Genomic DNA, 24502 nt, shown 5'->3' on the forward strand with positions numbered 1-24502 from the left:
AAAAACACGTGTGTGCTGCAGCATCCTCTTCTCCTCTGAGATATTACATCCAAATGTAATCTGCATGCAATTGTGCCAGATGTGGAGCCTTAAGAGCTTTATTCACTGGACCAAATGTGGGATCTTTCTTTGTTTTTTTTTCTTTCCTCCAGATGATATTTTCATAAAGTCAATCTGCTTCCTGTTCAGTTTGAGCATATTAAAATTCATAACGCGAATCTTTGTGCGTGCGTGCGTGCGTGCGTGTGTGTCTTTAATCTGACATAGGAACGCGTTATGGCGCTGCGTCCTCCATTCGCCACCACCAGATGTCTCTCTTGACTAAAGAAGGCCTCCAGCAGCAGAGGCAAGCCGTTAGTAAAGTCTGTGATAAATACCCGCAGAAACAGGGCTTGGTTCTGTCAGACTTCATCCACATAAAAAGCCCCGGCTGCCATTGGAGAGCCCGTTGGCGAGAGCGCACAGGAGGAAGAGGAGATATCGCAGGGAAAACGCAGCGTCCATCACTCCAGCTGATGTAACCAGACAGCGTATGTTGGAGGCAGCTCTTTTTCATTAGCAACTTCGTCACCAAATACAGAAAAGAGACAAAAGAAGGCGAGAAAATGGGACATACCGTATTACCTATATTGATGGCTGTATTGTCCCACTGCGTGTGGGAAAACGTCGAGGTAAGACAATCTGGATCATTCGTGAAGGCGCATTGCAGTTTGTTTCTCTGGATGTGCGTCGACCTTTTCCATGTTTATCCATCTATATCTCTATGTAGACATTTTACGCGCACTCATATCTCCGTATTGCTCAGAGTCACCCTTATCTAGGGCAGGTTTAATTTCTAAATGCACCCTCGAGCTGCGTCCTGTGTCAGCAGGAGTAAAAACACGCAGCAAGAAAAGGCTGATAGTGAAGGGGGAAATAAAGGTTTAAAATGTAAATGTTGTTAAATGAATGACACGAATGGACACTTGAGAATGTGTGTGTTTTTTACGGTGTATTTGCTTCGCTGCGTCAAGTCTGGGCCTGACATGATGGATGTTACAGGCCTTTTTTTCCCTGCTCTGTGGAAAAGGATAGAGATCAAATCCCATCTCGTTGCATCCCATCTGGCCTTGTCAGAGGAGGAAATCTTTTTTTATTTCGAGGAGTGGTGCATCTCTTGAGCAGGATGGAGTCATGCATATTCAATTACTGCTCTGTATCTGCGTTACAATGGTTAAAAAGTCAGATTTTTACAGTGAGAATCAGGAATTTGAGGCATGAAATCACTGTCAGATTCGCAGCGAAGAAGGGATGGATGTGATGTTGCTGTGTGTGATACAGAGGAATACTAATGAGACAGACATGGGGTCGTCCTATTGGCATTTGTCTCCATCAATGGTCAGAAAGGGGAGAAAGTGTCTTGTACAGTCAATGGGCCACCAGCTGCTCCGACATCCCTCCTGTCACATCACAACGTCCAGCAGCTCCACGCTTTAATGGACTCGACCTTTTATTTCTCAATAACTCCTCAGTCAGTCATCATCTCGGGCCTGTATTCAGGTTGTGTGAATGTAGAAGGGAGGAGGATGAGTCACGAGGTCCCAGCTGGAGCTGCTGTGCTTCAGGTCAAACGCACTTCTTTCCCCATCTGGACAAACGCAGAGTGAACACACCTGCCTCCTGATATCTCCGATAGGAAGTTCAGAATCTCCCCGAGTTCTTAAAGCCACCTTGTGAGATGTTTATTTATTAGCCGTCTTCCACAGCGAGTCTGCAGCCTGTCATAAAGCCTCTTCCTTTCATTCTGAAATAATTTCTCTTCTCTAAGAGCCTTAGCGGGATTACTGCTATGCTGAGGAACAGGCTTTAGCTTCATACAAGGAGACCTGCCCATGAAGGTTTACACTGAAGATTACACTGTGAGAGGGCTGACTGGCTGGATTACACTGTGGTATTAGTCCTAATAAAACTGTCAGCTTCCCCTTAATTTACTCAACATTAATTCCCTTAAATTGTGAATTGGCCAAATTTGTGTTGATCGCTCTATTATTGTCGGATATTTAAATGAGTTTTGGGATAATCAGAGAATAATCGCTGCTGGAAATTGAATTTTGGATTAGTTAAGGCTCGCTACACCTGTTTTTGAAATGATTTTTTAGCTGGAATACACATTGAGGATTAGCCTGTGTTGTTGTGAGCGGACGGACACATTGATTGCAGGATGTCACATATATGTCTGACTTCACTGCTATGTCAGCTGTAATACGACTTACCTGTCGCAGCACTCGGAGCATTAGCTAATTGACACACAGAGCAGTTCTCCTTCTGACACCAAAGGTCATAGAACAACAACCACCTTCAGGCCGGTGAACTTGTACAGTGTAGTTTGACCTGAATAGAAGGCAGTGGACAATATGGATGATACACTTTTGGTTATATGTCATGACATTGTGGTGGACATGATGAGAATTTACAATGAGACGCTTTAGGTGTGTGATTGTCAGTGATTTATTCATGCTCTTCATGCTGCGATTGCAGTCACTGTGACATCTTTGGCTGTTTTCGGTGTGAGGAATGTTGGATATTGGAGGATTTTAACATAAATGTCATGTCAAGCCAAGTGAAATGAATTTACAAAGCTTATTGAAAACAAGAGGAGTTCGACCAAAGTGCTGCACAGTTATACACAGCAATACATAAGACGTCAACACAATGACTAAAAGACTAATCTGAATAGAAACTAAATAAAATAGAGAAAAAAATTAAAGATTGAACATAAAGTGAGGGTGTCAAGCTCAACTAAAATGTGAAGAACTTGACAGTATGAAAAGTATTTACCTACCAGGGTTAGCCAAAAAAACACCTCATGCCTGGTTATTTTAGCCAATACATATTTCTCACTTATAGTTATTGTAATCTCAATCATTGCCACTGATTATTTTTATCATTGATGGTCATTATTTTCTCAAATGATCAATTGTTTGGCCTGTAGAATATCCAAAAAATGTGAAAATGCTTGTCATAATTTTCAATTCTAGCTACTTGTTACTGTCCAAACAACACTTGAAGGCGTTCTGTGTCTTCATTAGGGTTGAACTGATATAGTTTTAAATGGCCATTATCAATTATTAGCAGTCAGGGAGACTGATAACCATTTTTTTCCTTTTCTTTTTAGAATTTAATCTTTGTCTAAACACTGCTTTTGCATGAGAATCCCTAGACAGAGTTTCATGTGTAATATGAATGCCTTGGTCAAGACAGGCAGCAGCATAAATGAACAGGTTATGGACGTTCAGACTGTTGAAAAGACTAAGACCGCATCGTGGTCTCATAAAATTGCAAAATTATATTTGTCACAATTAAATTCCCAAGCAGGAACAGTGTCAGCCAGTCACAACATGCACATCAGAGTTGTTTATATATTATTTAGTGACATCAAGGTTTTAAGATTCAGGCAATTTTGCGATTTTTGATCCTTCAATGTTATTTGTGAGACATGACCAATCGGACAGTGCGGTGGGCGGGACTTTTGCTGTGTCAGCAGTGTCCCGCCCACTGATCAGTTTATGCTACAGATGGAGAGAGGCGGCTGCCAGAGCCAAAGTGGTGGATTTGTTAAATGATTTATTTTATCGGGAGTCAGTTAGAAAAATAACAATATCGATAATTGGACCGACTGCTGAATGTCAGATCCAATAATCAGCCTGGATAATAATCAATCGACACCTAATCTGTACTCACTGTGATTAAAGTGGAAGACAATCAGAAAATTAGGTGTGCAAAAGAAATCATATTGCAATTATTTTGACACGTCAGTGAGTGATTTTATTGGGAATGGTCATTTTTGAATTTCTTTATCCACTTTTTTGAAAAAGAAATGTTATTTTTACTATGTTCACTAGCAATCAAAGATGTTAATTTGTGTCTGGAGAATATGACTTATAGGCCAGGGAATGTCTGTAGCACCACAATGCTTCATTTGAAATGGTTTATTGTGACAGTTTTACCTTTTATCACAAAAACAACATTGCACACTTTGGATATTGCACTTGGCCATGTTACAGTTTTGATAATATTTCAATTAATTTATCAGCAATACATTGAATACTTGAGAAATTGGAAGTTGTAAATATTTGCACACTTAAGAAATTATCTTACGGCAATATTTATTTGTTAAGTTACTTCCCTTTTAAATAAAAAAATAATCATGTCTGTTACAATTCTGATGATGAAATTGCATATATCATTCCATCTAGTGCACCTCTATCATGGTGAAGGTATTTTCTGAAAAACCTTTAAACAAGCTATTCATGGGTAAAATTACCAGCAATGACTTGTCTTGGCAAACATAAAATCTAATATTGCATTTAACAGTTCTGGTCATTGATTTGCAGCATCGCCTGCAACAGAACTATCTACCACTGTAGAACTGGTTTGGCAAAATCTGTGACAGCTGAAAAAATTTATATCACCTTGTGGCGTTCTGTATATTGCTGCACAAACCCAGGCCTAATCATCAGGGAGCCGCAGTAATACTCACTCATCAACAAAACACAAAGCCAGACTGGAGCTAGCGAGGCTCATTTTATGTAGCAACAAAATCCCCATACAGGAAAATGTGATTTAAAGCAAGCAATCGTACAATGATTGTACTTGTGTGTCGCCATATTTGATTTAAAAAGGAGGCCGGGGACTACAGGTATGCTCAGGTTCAGCGCAGTTCCGCACTTATCAAGACAAATAACTGCAATATGAACCTGAGACTGAGCCCAGAGAGGCTGCAGAAGAAACAAATGTACAGCATCTACAGGTTTCAGGAAATACAGATGGTCTGGGAGCGCATTAAGCACAAAGAGAGGAAAGAGGGAAGCGAGGAGGGGCCCATTATGTGGGGAAGCAAAAAAAATAGAAAGGTAGGAAACACATTTTAGTTAAGGCTGAAGATTAAATAAAAAATAGTGAGTCACAAAGTCGCAGTGTATCCCGGTTCACCCCCAGTCTGCCACCTCACCAACCAACAGCAGCAGCAGCAGCAGTATCAGGCTGGAACATGGCCATACAGAGTCATGCACCTCCCACCTCCATCTGCTTTTCAATGCAGTAGCACAAGAGGATTTGTTTTCAAAAAAAAAAAAAAAAAAAAATGAAGGGGAAAAAAGATGAGGACAACCAGATCTCCCTCTCTCTCTCTCACACACACACACACACACACACTCTGCCCTACACTCAATTAATTTTAGAGCCGAGAGATAATCGGGTTCCACTAATGGATTCCCGTGTGCTTGCCATTCTCTACTATATCCGTGTGCCGGTGGGCATTAAACGTACCATTTTATTGTATCACATGTTATTTCCCCCTCTGGTTCTCTGTATCTGGCTTCCTTTCCAAGTTTTTTAAGTGCGACACACACACACAGACACGCACACGCAGAACCTGGATTAGATCTTGCAGAGTCATTGTGAAATGAGAGCTACACTACGCCGCTGGAAAAAGGAAAGCTGTAAATGTGCCTTAGCAAACTGAGTTGTTACCAGAGGTGACAAACCTAAAGAATGACATTAATGCAGGCTTTGGGGCGTTGTGGTAATTGACAGCATTGAAATAGGGCCTTGTGTTGGGAGTGCTGTTGGGGCGGCTGGTTCATTTTCATCGTTTACAGAGTCTGGGGTTGGAATAGAGAGAGTGTACGTTGGTGTTTGAGTCCCCCGGCGTGGAGTTCATCCAGCTTTTGTGCAGAAAATAAATTGACATTAATTGCACATTTGCACGGCATCCTCCCGATAGGTTCGAGGGGGGCTCTGCCAAATCCCAGCTAAGATGATTCATCTTTTCTTCTGCACTCTCTGAATTATTTTTAATTATGGGTCTCGGTTAAATAGGGAATAACTCCCAAGATGGAGTTTAGTGATATTTGCTAGTGAAATTCATCACTTCATGTCATCTCTATATAGGCTGTCATGCAGAAAAAAACAGATTGACTGCATTTGATGATTTGATTTCTTTGGTTTCCCCGATTGCACGTCTCTTTCGAGGAGAATTTCGATTAAAGCTGCTTCCAGTTTCCCAAATGTTACTTCACCTTTCATCATCCACTTGCTGAATGTCAGATAGAACATATATATGTAGATTCGTGGGGCAATTTCAAGCTCGCAGATCAATTATGGCTGCTTGCACCTGCGTCTGTGACAGCTGAAGCCCAGATAGGACTGTGCGTTTTGGATGTGTGCAAGCTGGGAAAAGTTGTGTGTTTTGCAAATCCTAGTTTGCCCAGTGTCACCTAGAGGGATTGAGATTTTAGCACAGCCATCCTGATGTCATCCGGCTCGAGCCTCCTCTCTCTCTCTCTCTCTCCGGAGTTCTTGCAGAGGCAGAGATATCAGTGCAGCCCAAGGTCTTCACACTGCCACAGTAAGCCTAATGGGTTGTATTTCTGTGGAAAAGTTTTAATGCCAGAGCGAAGCGAGCTGTTTAGTCCTGCACACAGCCGGTGGGAGGTTTCAGCAGAGCCTCCTCCACTCCTCCCTCCCCTTCAAAACATCTGCAGTGTGGTGATAACACTTGTCCTCCATGTTCAGGAGGGAAAAGAGAGAGTGCAGTAAAAAAAAGATTGTGTGAGAGAGAGAGAGAGAGAGAGAGAGAGAGAGGGGATTGCCCTGGCACAGCAGATGATTTGAGAAACAGAGGATGTGGAGAGAGAGAGAGAGAGAGGGTGCAAGTGATGTAGAAAGCTATGTGGATTGCCGGGTGGAGTGCATGAAGGAAACCCAGCTCTGTTCCTAACTCAGACCAAGCAGCTGGCAGAGGCAAGAAAATCCCCGTGGCCACAGTGGAGCTCAAAGGTGTACGAAAGCGGAATTGCAAAATCTCATTTCCTAGCAGCGCTGACTGCAGGTTTTGAGAGTTTGTGAGGTTGTCGGGGTACAGAATTAACATTCCGCAGACCAACATCGGAAACTGTTATGGAGGAAAATTGATGTACATTCTCACCCCGCCAAAAAGGACAAAAAGCTCATCTTTAATACATAAATCCGAATGTGACAAAAATGGGCGGAAATCACTCACACACAATTGGGTCACACTGACAGAAGATTCCGAACGCATTCGCCACACACTTGCTGCTTTGAAAAGATGGTACACAGCAGCAGAAGATGCATCAATTATTGAAGGCCATGAAAAGGTCTGGGTGCTCGCTTGTCGACGGGGCTTTGGCACTTGTCACGCACCCTCTCAGCGCTCAGACGCCAGCCCTCCCTCTTCATGCTACCTGGGTTTTATTGCATGTCGGCCCCTCTTTCATCCACATCCACTCCTCACTCGACATAACACAAAAGAAAATCCTCCGGCCCGTCTCCTCCTTGGCTCAGCCCCTCCTCGTCCCGTCCTGTCAGCCTCGTCTGTCCCAGCCTCCTCTGTTCGTCCCAAAGGCGCTCCTCACCCCTCCTCACCCCTCCTCACCCTCCCCCCTCCTCACCCCCTCCTCACCCCTCCTCACCCGTCCTCCAACGCTGCCTCTCCATCTGCCTCAGCAGCTCCGTGGCCAGTGACATCTTTTCACTTTCCTTGTGTATACTTTGATTGTTCGTGAATAATTTATGCTCCAAACTCAGCCTTCATTTTATTTTTTTTCTTCCCCTTTTTGCTTCTTCTTTTTTTCCTGCATGTTTGTTATTTTCAGAGATCTGACTCTTTATTTGCATTTGCTGCAAGTAAAGGCATTATTCTCTCTAGCCTGTTTTTTCAGCACAGTCCAGGAGTTAGTTTGTGGGGTTTGAGTTATATGTTTTTTCCTTAGTACATCCTATCCACCCTGCTTCTATTGTATATGTACAGGTGTAGATTATCTTGTTATTGAATACTGGATACACATTTGGCAACTAAGTGTGTCACTTGCATGCATTTATAATCACTCAGAAAGCCCATTTTTTGTTCAATTTGTTTGATATTTTCCGGAAAAAATAGGCAACCAAAGTCATTGTCAGCAGCTGTTTGTTACCAGTGTTGGATTGAATTTGTTCATAGGACAGAGAGTCTCCCTTCCCTTGAGACAAAATGTTCCCACAGCATTTCACTCAGCCTACTTTGTAGTGTGCACAGATGAAGTGCCTACTAGGCATGTGGGTGGAAGCCACCGATCATGTTAGCTTTGTCTTTCCTTCTGCTTCCTGAAACAACAACAACCTCCAAGTAGCAAAATTTCAAGTTTTGATGAGTATTTGGATCGTGCAGTCGTGCCACCCTGCTAGTTTTTTTTTCAGTGGATTATCCATGTTAGCGACAGCACTCGTCTCCTCTGCATGCAGATGAGGAATTTGAGGAAACACCTTGGCTACATCCTTCGCTTAGCTCTGCCCACGACGAATGGGATTGGTTTAGAGAAATACAAACAAGATGGAGCGTTTTTGTCACCCATAGCAGAGTAACAATGAAGTGCACCCAGACCATTAAGTTCTGTAGAATGGGCTGGCAAAGCGAGATTACCCACAGCCAGAAGTCCAGACCTCCACATGTAGAGGTTGTAGCTGGTGGGGACCAGAGGTCACCTTTGCAAGATGGGCTTTGTGGTCTAAAAAACACCCATGAACCACTGTCCAGCCACCACCTCCACTAAAGTGATGGATTCTTGGTCCATACGGAGGCCACTGTATGGCTTCACCCTAATCACCCTCTGTGTGCCTCCATGTTTTAATTAATGTGCGTCAAAGACCGATAATTCCATGTTTATTTCTATTTATGTCCAAATTTATTCATTTGTGTGTTTGTGATTGTTGTGTACCTTCATAAATAGTGGCTACAGTGGTTCAGTTCAGATAACCCTTGTTGTCTGTGGGTTTTATTAAAAATAGGTCATTATAATTGTCTGTATTTATTGATATAGACTGAAATAGAACATTTTATGCTGATAAATTTTCCTACTATGTATATTTCTACCTATAAAGAAGTGGCCTGGTGGTGCAGACAGCCGTAGAAAAGAATCAGGTGCAGTTGTCAACACTAATATTCAGTCACTGATGGGGAGAGTCAAGTAGTATTTCATTCTTTTCTCAGCTCAGAGTCTTTTGTTCGCCAAGGCCAGGCTGTGCCAGTTAACAGCAAATACTTATACAAGCCAGCCTGACAAAGTCTAGCTGTGGCTTGGAAAAAAATAACAGCATGACAGCATAAACAGAGGTTCCACGCCCTGGTGAGGGTTATTTTTTTTTTGTAAAGATTGCCTCAATGATTAAACCATTTTCCCTTCATTTGGACAGTCTGTGGGGACTTTATATCCAGAGGAAATGAGATAACACTAATATTTAATCTACTGCAGACTGCTCAGCCGGCACACATTATCTGACCCCATTCTAAAATAACACTGAGAGAGTCAGAGCAAGACAGGACATGTCAGCCTGACATGATCTCAGTTATTATTGTTCTTTTCTCAGCCTGTGCCTCACTGTGCTGCAGGAATATGTTGAGAGTTTGTGTTGAATATGACAGATACAGGCAGTGATTGGATACTATAGCAGCAGCACCACTTTGCCACTTAAATGAGCTTTTAGGTGAGACGACTTATCAGATTCTGTGATAATCAGGTGGTTCAAATTCAACTGTTCTTTTGTGAGAAAGTGTGAGTACAATTGGAGGAAGGATGGGGTGTTGGTGGTCTTGATTAAAGTGAAACGTAAAGATCATCAGCTGTGTGGAAACGTGATGGCGGTGCGTCAGTGAAGCAGAGGAGGCAGAGAGACATGTGACACATTCTTAAGTCAGTTATTGATTCACTATATTGATAGTGAGCAAGACTGGGATCATAAGATGAATATGATTTAATACTGTCACCGATAGTGGTGGAATTGCTGTTAGTACAGCACAGTTTTATTTATAGTTTCAACTGTTTGTATTTTTAATAATACAACGTTGTTATTATTATTGATATTATTAGTAGTCGTAGTAGTAGCAGTAGTAATATTATATTGTATTATATTATACAAAACATAGAAATAGTTGGAAATCTTCACATTTAAAAAACTAAAACCTTTTTCTCCTGAGTGGCTTTTATTATTTACTGATTATTAAATTGTTCACAATTATTTTTTGCCATTTAATCTATGAATTAGTTACACTATACTCATGTTGTATTCATTGGTAATTTTACCTTTCAATAATGTGATTGTCATATGTGTACCTCTGCTGACTGAGTCACCGTGTTGTCACTTTTGCATATATTCTGATGAAATTATTATATCATAGTCATTTGATTTGCAAAGTATTGGCACAGTAAAACATTTTGTAATGTCACGAGGGAACGTTTAAGTTTTTGTTGTCTCAGGAAAAAGTACAGTAAGCCCGACTCAGCCTTCCCCTGCATTGTGTATGTAATTTACAACGGCATGTAAACAACCAGCAAGCAGTGATAAGGACAGAAAAGCAACAATGAAGCCGGCAATCGGCGACCAGCCGCGGATAGAAAGTGGAAGCCAACATATGCTGACTCTTTCATGTGAGAAAGAAAGAGAGCGAGAGAGGTAGACTCATAATGAGTAGGAGAGGAAGAGAGAGCGACATGCTTGAAATTCTGTAGGGAACCAGTTGCTACGGTAACAGGGAAGGTAGCCGGCTCCTGTGGGTGGCGTTACCATGGCAACCACCCTCAGTGGCCAAGTGATGCTGAGAGAAGAACGTAGAGAAGAAGGCTAAAAAAGAAAAAAGTGTGTTTACGCATTTGATGGGAACAAGTCAGGCAGATGAAGAAAGTGAGCGGAAGCTGATGTACGACGTGTTCAGAGTGACACCGGCCCTGCCGTGCGCCGTTTCAACTTTCTCTTTTATAATATTAAACTTTGCCAGAAGCTCGGTTTGTTGTTGTTTTTTTCTGTGCTGTGGCGAGTCGGTCCCAGCTGACCCAGCAGCATTAGTTGTTCATCCTGCCGTTCATTAACAGGGCGCCTCATTACCGTGGCCAAAGATGCTGTGCGGGGAAACAAACTGTCCGAGTGGCCTGGAAAGAAGAGGTTATCCCCTCAATTTGTCCATGCAGTTGCAGGGGTCACACCGGCCATGTTGTGCTCTTTTGTCAACAGCGGTGTTGCATTTTGACCTCTCACTGGGCGTTAAACGGCAGTTTGTTCTCACTGTGGTGACACCACATGCCTGAGAGTTAAAGCGATGAACCAATCAGAAGTAAAGCAGCTTAATGTGGTGTATAATCTATGTATGTGGTATAGATCTGGGGTCCCTGCTATTAATAGAAACATCGAGTGTTGCTTTTAACCTACTAGTCACACAGCCCTCTTAATAAATACGTATAATAATAATAATATTAATGTATATACACTCTGCTTCTCCCTCCTGCTGCCTTCATGGGGTTCACACAACATATAGTGCATCACCTCAAAGCCTCATTTCCATCAGTTGCATCTGCTTAGACGGGCTCTCAGGGGAGCTGGCCCAGTGTGATCAGAATTGTATATGTGCATAAATAAGAGACAGAAGGATATATTTTAACCTCTATTCCCTTTCCACCCCCGCCCCTCATCCATGCAGGATATTACTCAATCTTCCGCTGAGATCCTCTGCTGCTTTATTGCTTCGCCACCATATGTGTATTGACTTCAGCACAGCTATTTTTAGTTGCTTCAAATTAGAATTTCCCAAACAGAATTGATAGATAATGTAACTTGGACATCAACAAATTGCCTCACTTTAAGATGCTGTTAGCATCAGGAAAACTACATCACGTTGTTTTATGAAGCACAAGATTTAGGGGAGGACAGAAGATGATGGAGCTGAAAGATTAATTGATTTTAAGTCAACATATGAAACAATGCAGTTGGCAAGTAACAAAGGCTGCAGTTTGAGATACATTAAATTTGTGTAGCTTGAAACTTCCAGGGGTTGTTGATGCTTCTCCATTGATGAAAGTATTTGCAATATAGTTTGCGTGGTTTAGCTCGGCATGGTTCGACTGATATAATGTCAGTGTCATTTTTTAATAGGCACAACTTGCACATTTACATTTGTACATTACAAATTCATGCTGCCCTCCTTATGTGATGCTTTTGATGATGTCTTTTGTGCTAATGTGCACATGTTTTAAATATAATGCACAGCGAATCTTCAACTGAAGTTTGAGCATAAATTATCTTGCACAGCCATAATATCTGTCAGAAAAATCACAATTAGATATTTTCTCTAAATGGTTTGGCCCTAGAGGATAGTTTAAACCTCAAAAAGCGAATGAAGTGAGGAGGAGAGATGACGTGAATCCAAAGGAAAATACCCATGAAGAAAGTCTGCAGTTCAGATCTTCTGGAAAGACAACAGAGTCAACGACGGAACGAGGGCTTTGGAGAGAGCAAAGTCCCAGAGTGCAAGATAAGGAAGTAGGCAAGAAGCTGCATCAGATCTATTTATGCTGGCTGCCTGCTGTTCATCAGGGGCACCGTAGAAAGACAGCATGTCCTTAAGTGGATCAATTATTACAGTCTTTTAACCTAAACATGCCCTCATTTAGGCTTTGAGATTGCCTAAATCTACTTAAAAGATGCTCAAGGGCATGATGATGTTACTTTAAGACCTACAGTCTTATCTCCCTCCTGCACAAATGCACACTTGTCTGATACCTCACTTAGTCGTAAAACAAAGTTATCATCTGAATGCACTGTATGTCCTGTGTCTGAAATTGAAAATGATGTCACTGCCTAATCTCCATTTATTCCCAGGGTGGATTGGAAACTCAAATTCTGGCAATGATTTATTAGGCTTATTTCTAACATTGAAAAGAGGCCATGACATTTTTCAAAGATGCTCTTGTCCTGTTGTGGTCTCAAAATGACTTGATGTCTTTGTTATTATGTATTTTAGAACCAAGAGCTTTTAAACTAGGAGAAAAAAAAAATCAACAATAGCTAGAGGGAAGCTGCAGTAATAGAATTGTCTTAGTTTAGTGTGTAATACATTTTAGCTGTGACGATGCACGGGATTCACTTAAGCATGAAAATATTTGCTAATAAAGATTTGAACCGTTCAGTCCCAGATATGACTCAAGCCTTTCAAATGTATTTACAGCATAAATACAGATTTGCAGAGCGTGTTTGCATTGTGTCAATCTCAATCTGCCTCCCCGAAAAACCCCATGATTCAGTGTCATTTGTGTTGATGCCGGGATGATTCAGATAGACCTGCAGTGCTCAAATCTCCGCTAAGCCGTTGATTCCTTCAATCCCCTGAGGTAGCTCTTCAGCTTGAAATTGCATCTGCAGGCTCACAGTGTTTGGCATTAACATGTTGGCGTTCCCATGTTGTTTTGCTTAGCTGTGAAGGAGGTTCAGCGGTGTTGCGTAACAGCAGAGATTCATCGACAATGCCAGCAGAAGACAAATTCCTATCAGCTTGGCTGTTCTGAAGAAACTGAGTCTTCCAGGCACTTGGTGTTTCCGGACTCTGTTTTTCTGGCTGCGTTTACGAAAAATTATTACGCAGCTGTTTGTCTCCCACGTATCTGCAGGAGGTGGTTCCATAGAAAGGCTTGTGACCAGCTATTCTCTGTGAAAACATGCACAGTGTGGCGTCATTGTGACTCAGAAGAAGCATTTGTTGGAATGTGGGTGGAACTGAGAGGAAGGCATGTATCGCCACTCCGTACACAAGTGTCACAATCACTTGTCTCATTCTGAATATCTGTCTATACCGCCTTTCCACAGAACCAGGAACACCACGCATGAAATCAATTTTGCATCTGTGGGAGTTTCCCATTGTGTCCTGCTTATTGTAATGGACGTTTTTGACAAGTTTTACGCAAGCTGCTGAAAGGCAGGATGTGAAAAAAAGAAAACAATAAAAACTCGCAGGAAATGTAGCTTGTTGCATTATTGGCTCCACAATGGAAGCACGATTCAGGTGTGTGTGGTGGAATGAAGGAGAGAAGCAGGATATGCCTGAACATGAAATTTATGAGTAATGAGTAAATGGGGAAAGGTGAGGTTTCTGTTCCTGGAGTGTCAGCTGAGTCCAATGAAGTCTGTATCCAATGAAGGTCGTGTGATTCCAGGAGAATGGTGTGACCTTTACAGAGCTTATGGATGAGCTGCAGCAGCCTGTAGAGAGCTAGTTTGAAAGATACACACTAAAACCTTGAGAAATAATTTGCCAGTCTGGTGCTGTATGTACAGACCCCGCTGCACACAGCTCCTAAGATCCTTTCTCCTCAATAACCACAACCATAAAACGTTTGGCACTGCCAGCCTCCAGATCTATGGAGTCTCTCGCAGTGATGCCAGATGACATGTTCTGTATTTTAAGCTATACTTGAAATTAAATCAAATATTGGGAGCTGGTTTTGGCTGCGGTTCCAGACCTAGATGAACCGTGGTGATTATGGGGCCATCTGCTCCCAGTGTGCCCAGCTGGAGGCTGGACCGCTGTAATCTGAACTGATGAAGCTCGACTTACCCTCTGATGTTTGTATATCTCTGCAACCAAAAGCCTCTGTCATAATGGTTGATTATCAACTACTGAAACAAGGCATTTTGCTCAGTATTCAATTGGTAACTTTACAGCTGTGTGTGGCTTACATTAGGAAGCTATCAAACAATACATAAAATAAAATGCAATCTTTTTTCCGGCCTGCCCATCAGTGTCCTCTGAATTGAAAATTAATGGCATCAATTAGCCATTAGTCAGAGATGTATAATAATGACTCCATGTGCAGGGCTAACCTGCTCTATCCTCCTTTGTCCCTTCTGCACCAGGAGAGTCTGGCAGACTAATGTTGCTACTCTAATAACTACATGCCACACCAGGAAGAGGCCTGATGGAGCCTATGAATAATTAAGCAACATGATTACAATGATGAATGCTCCTAAATCTATCTGGCCATTTAGCACCAGTGTGGGGAGGGAGGCCAAACAGCAGAGTGTCACGCATTGTGTGAAAGCTGTTAGGGAGGGAGACGAGAGGGATATCAAGGATGGGGCGGCCGGGGCGGATCATCCTCGGCCTTGGGTGGAGGAGGCAGAGAGGGGGAGGTAAAAGGGAGAATAGAGAAAGAGCGAAGGAGGGGCTCAGAAGCAGGAAGACACCCACTATTCAGCCATCTGTGCTGCAGAGAAGCACAAAGACATGCTCAGGAGGGCCTGTTTTTCTGTGCATGTGTGTGTGTGTGTTTCATAAATGTATGCATCTAGTATGAGGCCTATTTGTACGTGGGTGTGTTCTCTGCATGCGTGATGGCAGTTTGCCAGTATACAGTGTTTTACTGAGCAGGGCCAAGTCAGGTTGTTCAAACCAGGCATGAATAAGGTCATAGTTAAAGTTTACTGGATTTAGTTTATTTACTAATTGCATGTATCCCCCACATAACCAAATTTAGTGACCTGAAGTAGTAGTGACAATGGAGGATGGATATGGTTTATTCAGAGCTGACAGTGATACTGATTATTATTATTATTGTTATTAAAGAAGACTGATAATTGATGTTTGAAAGCAATATATATTGGCAGTTAAAATGAAAATGTTCGTGTCATAATTTGAAAGAAGACAGACTCCAACACAAAACCTCATCAGAATGCCTTTGTTTATACATGTTGGCTTATGTTTGATTAACCCTCTCAACCCCAGAGTGTTTCCTGCTCTAGTCATGTGGGCTCATTCTTCACTGCAATAAAAAGTCTCACACCTTTGTGGAAACACCACAACTGTGGCTAAAAGTACACACAACAAAGATGTCTTCTTTGCTTTTTTACCCATTTAAAAGTCCATAGAAAACAAAAATATGAGATAAAATTTGACAGTTACTATTTATTCTACATAACTTTAAAAAAAAAGGAATGTCCAACATTTTTCCAAAAGCCCATAGTACAATACTAGAAAACATGATGACTCTACATTCTATAGCTGTTTTACTGCTTACATTTTTAATTGGCTCCTATCTGCTCTGTGAAAGCACTGCCTGCAGTTCAACCAAAATGTCCCTAAAACTTTAGTCATGCGACTATTGCTGGGTCATCACTGGCTTCCTCTTTACACTGAGTAGTTCAATTTTTTGTTGTTTTTGTACAGAATCTTGTCATTTTTGGTAAATTTCTACAGGGCATGTAGATAAAATATCATGATTTTAAGTTTAGATTTGGTGAAATGTCCCAAAAGAACTGTACGCGACACGAGTAGTCTATTAACCTTTAGAAAGCTAAAAATCTGATCATAATTTCTCCTTTTACAGTTTCTGGCTCTGATAAATTGGGATCATTGTGGTGACTTTTTGAAAAGGACAGCATGCCTTTCAAAGCCTGGTTGGGTTTTGGGGTCCAGAGGGTTAAAAGAGATTTTTTTAGCACTTATCCTTCTCTGTTAAAAGTCTGTTAGTCTTGATGTGTAACCGAATAGATTGTGCTGTGGGTGGGACGTTGCTCGAGACTACAGAGTGGTGGTAACAGATGGAGAGAAAGTTGTGCATGAATCACTTTTTTAAAAAATGAGCAAGTGACGGTACTGATTATTGGGGAAAAAAATTGAATTTCGGAGCTGGTAATCAGTTAGGCTGATCCTTAATTGAAAAAAATGTGCACTGTGCAAGTTTTGTAGTCTAGAACTTTGATACTGTAGTCTGAGAACAGGTAAAATTGTGCCAGAACTTCTGCTGTTATTTCAAAACTGTCCACTCACTCCCTGTTTGCACAGTCATTTACTATGGTAGCATATTTCTCTGATGTTAAACTATATAATATATATACTGCATAACTGACAGACACTGTTGTCAAATCATGACTCAGAAAAACAAACAGGTCTTGGAAATTTACAGAAGGTGCTCTTGTCTACATGGTGTATTTTAAGGACATCCCAGATCCCTGTAGAGCAGACGGGAGTAAGTAGAGATTAGCTCCTCAGGGGTTTGATGTCTCCAGTTAATCATCAGGTGTCAAACAAGCTCTCTACAATATATCCCTGACCTGAGAGTTTGTATTTCCGCAGGCTTTACTGTATTGCATTTATATACACACAAGTACATACGCACAGGATATGTACTTCGGGTAATTGTGAGCATGTACGATAACAAAGGCAGTATAGAACAAATGAATTATAGATACACACAGATGCGTTCAGAATCAAGCATTGTTGCATGTAGGAGAATAAAGATGCTTTGTACGTACAGAACGTGGCATGTCGCTCCCAGCATACCGACATTAAAAGACTTTGCGTCTGCTCCGACCTTTAGCATGATTCTTCGATGTACAGGCTGGCAGCAGCTTGTAAAAGGTGACAAATGATGGGTGGGCTTCTCCCCTCTGCCTCCTCTGCTCCGGCTTGCCTGCCAGGGCCGAGAGATTGCATCATGACAGAGGATGAAGTCATCCTGCAACATAAGGGTGGAACAGGTGCTGAAAATTTAATTAGAACAGGATGGAAGATGCTGTTGGAACATGTAAATGTACTGGCCTGGCCCAAAGTCAGCCCTGACAGACAGACAGACGTGTTTCAGCTCAGCTTACAAAGCATCATATCTGCTTTTTTTTTTTTTTGCGCTCCACGCTGCAGCATAATTGCTTCTATTTGAGGGATATCTGTGAAAATATAATGAATTGTTATTGTACGTGAACCAGCTGTTCCACAGTGTGTAGGAGCCTTTTGTGGATTATTTTCTTATTTTTTTTCTGTGGAGACTGTGGAGGAGCACACGTGATTACAAAGTTAAGCAGCGCAGTCAGTATGCAGTGGATAAGGAGAAGCAGAGCAGAGAAATAATAGAATATCAAGGGAGCTAACGGAGGCAAAGAATCTGGTGAAAAGGCAGAAAGCCAATCGATGTCTCTGGCTTTATATCACCACGTTGTTATTAATGATGCCGCATTCCCTGCATTGGGGAGCTGTCAGGCTGCTGGGCTGTCTGCCTGTTCAGCCTCATCAGCACTAGGACATGATATGTGGGGCTCAGGATGGTTGAACAGCGCTGCCTTACCAGCTCTGAAACCCCCCCACCCCCCACCTGCAGACTGCACTGTACAGAGATGCTTCAGTACACCACAGTATTTTCTCACTGACTGAATCTGCAGCCTGCCTTTTACTTGAGAGGTGTCATCGCTGACAGATTGCGTATTTTGAAGCCAGCTGGATCCGTGTGTTCAGAGTGTTCGGAGAGCCTTACACTGCCACGCTCACGCCACAACAGTCTTAACATCCTAACGTCTAACTGGCTTCAGAAATGGAAATTGTGTACCACCGAAAACACTGCAAATCTAGTGCTGCATGTCTGACGGTCCAAAGGGAATTACAGCTATAATTTGGAAGTGTAAAACACGGATGAAAACGCTTAATCAAGGCAAAAGAATGTGATTCATTCACTGGAGCAAAGGCTATTTTTAGCTGTGAATGAAAGCCTAATCCTTCACAACAGAGGACTATTGTCTGTGCCTTTTTAATCTGTTTCTAGTGAATATTGCAATTCACTACTAAACACGCCAGAGCATCCTGAAAAGCACATTGTACTGTTTGAATTTCTGTAAATATTACTCAGCTCTTTAGTTGAAATAAAGAATCTTTAAAGCATATATTTAAAAAAATGCCCGGTAATGTTAAAAATAGGTTCTTCATATCAACAAATCTACATGCTGCATGTGTGTTAGCAGCACTGTGAGGCTGCACTTAAGCAGTGTTTGGAGCTAAATCCTGCTTACATGCTGGCATTTAGTAGATTTAATGTGCACCATACAGGGGTTGTTTTTTCAGCGTCCATACCGATTATTAGTAATCAATCAAGGAGACAGTTAACCAATATTTGGACTCTCTATATCTTTCTATACAAGTCCAGCACAAAACCGAATTAAAATGCGTACATTTTTTATTTTTTTATATATTTATAATTCTTTCATATTTTTCCTGAAGTGTTGATAGGCTGTTACTCCTCACCAATCAGATCACAGACTGGTGATTCCAGACAGTTGTTCAAAGAACATTTAAGGGATATTAAACTGTTGAAATAATGCTCCTTTGAGGTTAAAACTTTACTAAGACATAATGTTTTAACTGCAGTGTTTCAAAGATGGTTTGAGAATGTTGTGAGTCACACAGATTATGTTAATTAACGGCAGAAGAAGAACATTCGCAAACCAAAATGCAGAAAATGTTATTGTAGATGTAGAGGATTAGAGCCGCTGTCAAAAAAAAGTGAATTCTTACTTTATTTCCTCAGAATTCTGACTGTAAATTCTGTCAAGAAAAATGTGAGTTTTGACTTTAAATTAGAGTTAGAGTTCAGAAGTTAAATCAAAATTTAAAGTCAGAAATATGACTTTTTTTCTCAGAATCCTGGCTTTAAATTCCAGTTTTAACATCAGAATTCTGGCTTGAAATTCTGACTTTAATATCAGAATCCTGTCTTTAAATTGTCACATTAACATTAGAATTCTGGCTTTAAATTCCGACTTTAACAGCAGAATTCTGGCTTTAAATTTTTACCAAAAAAGAGACAGAATTCAGAGTTTAGACTCAAATATTAAAGTCCGAATTCTAAGAAAAAAGTCAGAATTTCTTAAAAAGATAAAGCTCGGGTTTTTCCTCAGTGGCCATAACTTTCTTCGATTGTATGGATGACAGAGCATTGATTTAATAAAATATTCCTGTAATGTGCTGTATTGATTTTACTTGTATACTTGCAATGTTTTGAATACATTGTAGGGATATTGTGGCGATAGTTCATTATAGAATTTACTTCTATAAAAAAAATATTCTCACAATGTTACACGATAACACAGGAGTGACATTCTCACTGCAACATTCAGAAACCTTTTTAAGGATGACAGTGCATGGTGGTCTTTTAGAATGTCATGAGAAAACTCTGTCTTACCTTTAAGATTAATATTCTAGAAAGACTTGCAAATATTTCTAGAGCAATGCAGAACCTTCTCAGAATGCTTTTATAACATATTCACCTTCAGTTTTCTGTTAATTTCTATGTTCATTGCAAACAAAACCTACCTACTCGTTACCGTCCTGCTCTGTTTTCTTTGATCATCCACACACTCTCCAAACCATCTCGTCCAATTGACCATCTCTATCAGGTAGATTTTGCACTTGGTTAACTGACCAATTTCCCATTTAAACGAGATTAGCAACTTGGCACATCCGTTCCCCTGCTGTGTAGCGCAGACAGTGGCGCTCTGGCACGGAAATATTTCTGCGGTTCTTTCCTGGCCGTGCTTCAGGTTAGGAAAAACATTAATGTGATTTAGAGCTTAAGAAGAATAGAAGCAAATTATTAATTGATTTGAGCAAGAGGGACATTCAAATCTGGATGGATTGTAATATGATTGTCTGGCTTTAGCACAAAAGCCGCATTGTTTAGTTCAATAGAGAAATTAAGGTTTCATGTGACTAAACATGATCAAATGAATAAAGGCAATGAAAACAGCATGTTCCTGAAATTAAAGGCTGTGCTTGAAATGCTCTAGTTGCTGGAGTTTCAAACACACTCTTGGCAGAGGTTTTGCAGACCCATTTTGATCTTTGTTGATTTCCCATTTTGGTACAGGGTTGTTTTTTTTTTTTTTTTGCAAAAAGAGGTTTGCAATCTAACCAGTCTGCAAGTTACAAAATGGGTCGGCATCACAAGATACAGATTTATCCATCAACTAATGCGTCCTAAAAGCAGCCCTACTATTTTAGTAAGAACAAATAGATGTGACGCACGCTGGTGACAGTTTTTGTTGTTGCTGTGAGAATACAGTGACACTAGACAATAAAAGACAGCAGAGCAGAATGGGTCCGGTAGCTCGTGTGATGCCAGCTCCTGAGTGACGTTCATATGATGCTGTTGTCGTCTGTACTGGCGACCAGCGTGTAAAGAGGGAGTGCTCAGGCTCCAAACTGGGTCAAAGACAAGCGGGAGGTTTGTTTCCTTGGTGGAAGCAACACACTATACCGAGGTGTACCTACAGTATTTCTGATTAGGGGTTATCATGAGAGGGAGATCTAATCTGGTCCCAGATCTGGCTGCAGATTGGGAGTGCAGCCTTGCAGGGCTGGAGGTCAGGGCCTCGGGCTCCTGATGGACTGCTATTGATTGGGGGGAACGTGGCGATACAGTTGCAGTCGCTCAGCATTGATTTTCTGCAAGTGCAGTAGTGGAGAGCCGGCAGAATGAGAGAGCTGGACCAGGGGGAGCTGCCAGGTTATCTTCTCAAATATCCGGAAGTTAGTTTTTTTTTTTCCTTCTTTGTGGCACTGACCTTCCCTGACTCAAAGAGATATATCTATTCAGACATTAGCTCAGCAGCTACTCTAGACAGACTGTTTCAGCAGCTTCAGCAGTGTTTTCCTGTGCTTATCTTACAATACACTTAACCAATTAAAAGATCCAATTCAGCTCTGTCAATAACAAACCCAGGCAGTCAGTGTTCGCTCAGGGGTAAATGTAACCTTTTTTCTAAGACCTGGGACCCTTATGCAAGAAAACATGGTAGGATACATGTCTTTTTTCCCTTTAGTCCTTAAAAAAATCTGTATATTTTTTGTATATAAGTACATGGTACATGTGTATCTGTACGTATTTGTATGTAGCTTTACACATGCGTGTCTCTCTCTCTCTCTCTCTCTCTCTCTCTCCCACTCTCTGTCTGTCTATATATATCCATCGATACATAGATATAGATATATATATAGATATATGGACTTCAGTTTCGTGATGCTCACATATTCTCTCTCTCTCATCCTGTTTAGACATTACTTAAAATAGATATTCATATAACTGATGACAGATAAATAACTCTGCACCTGGTAGGCTCCTACTTTGTTCTGTTTGTATTTAGCAAAACTAATAAAAAGATTTTTTTTTAAAAAACTTATTTTCCTAGGATATTACATTTAATATTGTGAAACTACAAAAATAGGAGCTATAAGGTACACGTTTGGCATCTAGAAAAAATACTAATTATAAATCATCTGTTTTTTTCTAAACCTACTAGTTATTTTAAAGTTTTTAATATCTTATCCATAAGTTCTAAGCAACTCATAGCTTCGATTTTCAATGCTGTTAATATCAACTTGCAAGGTGCTTGAGATGGAAAACTGTCAGTAGGGGGAGACTCCCCTGATTCAAAAAAAACATTAGATTGTATGGAAGTCTGAGAAAATAACCTGACTTCTTACTTGATTTGTTGCCACAGCAGACATTTTCCTAATACGTTTATGGTCTTAATTGCTAATTTCTAGACTTTCTGAATAAAACATGTTCAATTTGTAAATTATACTCCCATTTAGAGGAAAATAGATGTCTAAACAGGGTGTGCAGGAGGAGGGGCAATCTTGTGATTGACAGGTCACTGTCAACTGACGCGATTCCAAAGGTGACTATGTCTATCTTTTCTAAAAAGTCTATGCCACCAACACAGTTAAAACAATCTATGCTACATAGAGTAATTCAGCCATCCATTAAAACAGTGGTTCTCAGCTGGTCTGGGCCTGGGACCCACCATAAAACTGAAATGACAAGTCGTGACCCAAACAATATTTCTCCAAAAATCAACAATTTATTGATTGAGCGTTCGAAGACAAAACTTTTAAACCTGAACTCAAGTACTTCACAACAACTCAAAATCAAGCAGCAATACTAATTCAAGTACTGAGGACTTTGAAACAAGTAGAACAATAGCCTCAAGTAGTTCTCAGGATATATAAAAGTGCATTTTTTTTCTACAAAAAAAGTGCAATTCAACAAAACCAGTAGCTTCTCATAATACTGCACAAGTCTGCAACATTGCTGTTGTAGCTGGAGAAACTATGTATAGAAATATGTGCAAAAGAGTCCAAAACATGAAAACTGATGAAGTGCATTCAACAAATTATTAAAGTGAAGAAATGCTTAATGTTCTGATCAATCTCAAAACGTAAACACAATAAAACATTTTTCAAAGGGCTTAACTATATTTGAAAGCCAATATTTGGGGAGAAAATAGTGTGCAATATTGAAAGAAAAGTGTGTTTTTAAGCACTTACAAATAAACAAAAGTCACAAGTCACAATAAAAGTACTGCAGAACTACATGAAGTTCTAATGGCTTAGCTGAGGATGCTTTTTGGCCTTTACAAGAGTCTCAAAATCTGGCTGTATGCATGATAAAGCAACTCTGAGGTCATGCTCAATGTTCAGTTTATTTCGGTATTTTGTTTTCAGCTGAACAAGAGCTGAGAAGCCACATTCACAGAGGTATGTGGTGCTGAATGGTAGGAGGATTTTTACAGCTCGACTAGCAATGGAGGGATACTCTCTCATCACATCGTTGCACCAGAACTGGGAAAGGCTTACCTCTGTGAATTTCTTTCTGAGAGTGCGGTCACATGATCGCTCCACCAGCTGACATTCATCGCTGCTAGGCAACGTGATGCTTTCCATGTTTATTCCAAACGGGTCGCGCACCCAGTCGTCCTCGGGTTGTTTATCGGGAAAGTAGTCGCTAAACCGCTCGAAAAGTTTATTCATGCTTCATGCTTTCACTACCAGTACCTCACAACACAAAATACACTGAGGCTTTTGGACTCCTTTGTCTTCGATGTAGGAAAATCCATATTTAATGTACTCGCTGTCGTACTTGCGTTTAGCCATGCTGCTGTTGCTATGAAAACATGCAGTTTCTTCTACAGTAATACGAGTGTCCTCACCGGTCGCTGCTGACACGACGACCCCCTGCGGGTGCGGAGGTGGTACTACAATGACTAAATTGGATTATCTTTATTTTTCTCTCTTTTTAGAAAAAGGCTCGCGACCCACCAAAAACGGCCCCGCGACCCACTTTTGGGTCGCGACCCACCAGTTGAGAAACACTGCATTAAAAGAATAATGTAACTGAAAGCCCCAACCTTCAAGGTGACGAGATTATTGCTTCGGTTTATTACGTATGATATTCTGGAAGTCTAAATTGTGTTGTTGAAACTGTCTTTGGTACAGTGCAGTCTCAGGATGCAAAATGTTCGGTTATGGTATTTGTTACGTTCATGATATGTCATCCAGTATATTAAAAATAACACCATATTAACCTGTAAACAAGGTAAAAGACTTGGTTTTCACTTGAGTAAATCTTTAAAAAAGCAAATGTTTTTTTCTCCATCACCCTGAAAGTGGTTTAGAAGAAAAAAACATATGTTCATTTTAACTGATTACCTGTCTCATGCAACTTGGCAAACCTTTCCTAATTGATATTCCAACAATTTAAATGAATAGAAGAAAAAAAATTCCAGTACTTTCTGTGAATGCGTTCATAAATCTTAAAAAAAAAAAAAAACCTCTGCTATGCTTTGGGAAACGGTCAGCAGTAATGAAAAGTAGATCCATAATTTGTAAGAAATCTGCTAAGACATGCAGAAACACAAACTCCTCTTAGCGTAATTATAATGCATAGACTGCTCAGGGCTTATTATATTTATTGTACATTTACTCCAAGGGGTTTTATATATTTATTTTATTCAGCATGAATTTTAATTAGGACTTCAAACACTTTAGCTCCGTTCGGCCAAAGCAGGGCTCTCCTTTGATCAGGCGTCACTCTCCCATATTTTTCCT

The 24502-nt window shown here is 40.8% G+C and overlaps 1 protein-coding gene across 5 annotated transcripts in view; it reads left to right on the plus strand.

Annotated features, from left to right (window-relative positions):
* The first annotated feature begins 362 nt into the window (after window positions 1–362).
* The window catches only part of aplp1 (amyloid beta (A4) precursor-like protein 1), a 41252-nt gene continuing 17112 nt past the window's right edge, over window positions 363–24502 (plus strand). Inside the window, exon 1 of one of the 5 annotated variants that reach the window (XM_035954195.2) lies at window positions 363–671. In XM_035954195.2, the coding sequence (XP_035810088.2) occupies window positions 606–671 (66 nt within the window). In that variant the 5' untranslated portion in view covers window positions 363–605. The remainder of the gene's footprint in view (window positions 672–24502) is intronic. The other 4 variants (XM_023283156.3, XM_023283154.3, XM_023283157.3 and 1 more) reach the window with 4 other exon arrangements.

This window comes from Amphiprion ocellaris, chromosome 9, assembly GCF_022539595.1.
Source record: "Amphiprion ocellaris isolate individual 3 ecotype Okinawa chromosome 9, ASM2253959v1, whole genome shotgun sequence".
In the NCBI taxonomy this organism is placed as follows: Eukaryota; Metazoa; Chordata; class Actinopteri; family Pomacentridae; genus Amphiprion; species Amphiprion ocellaris.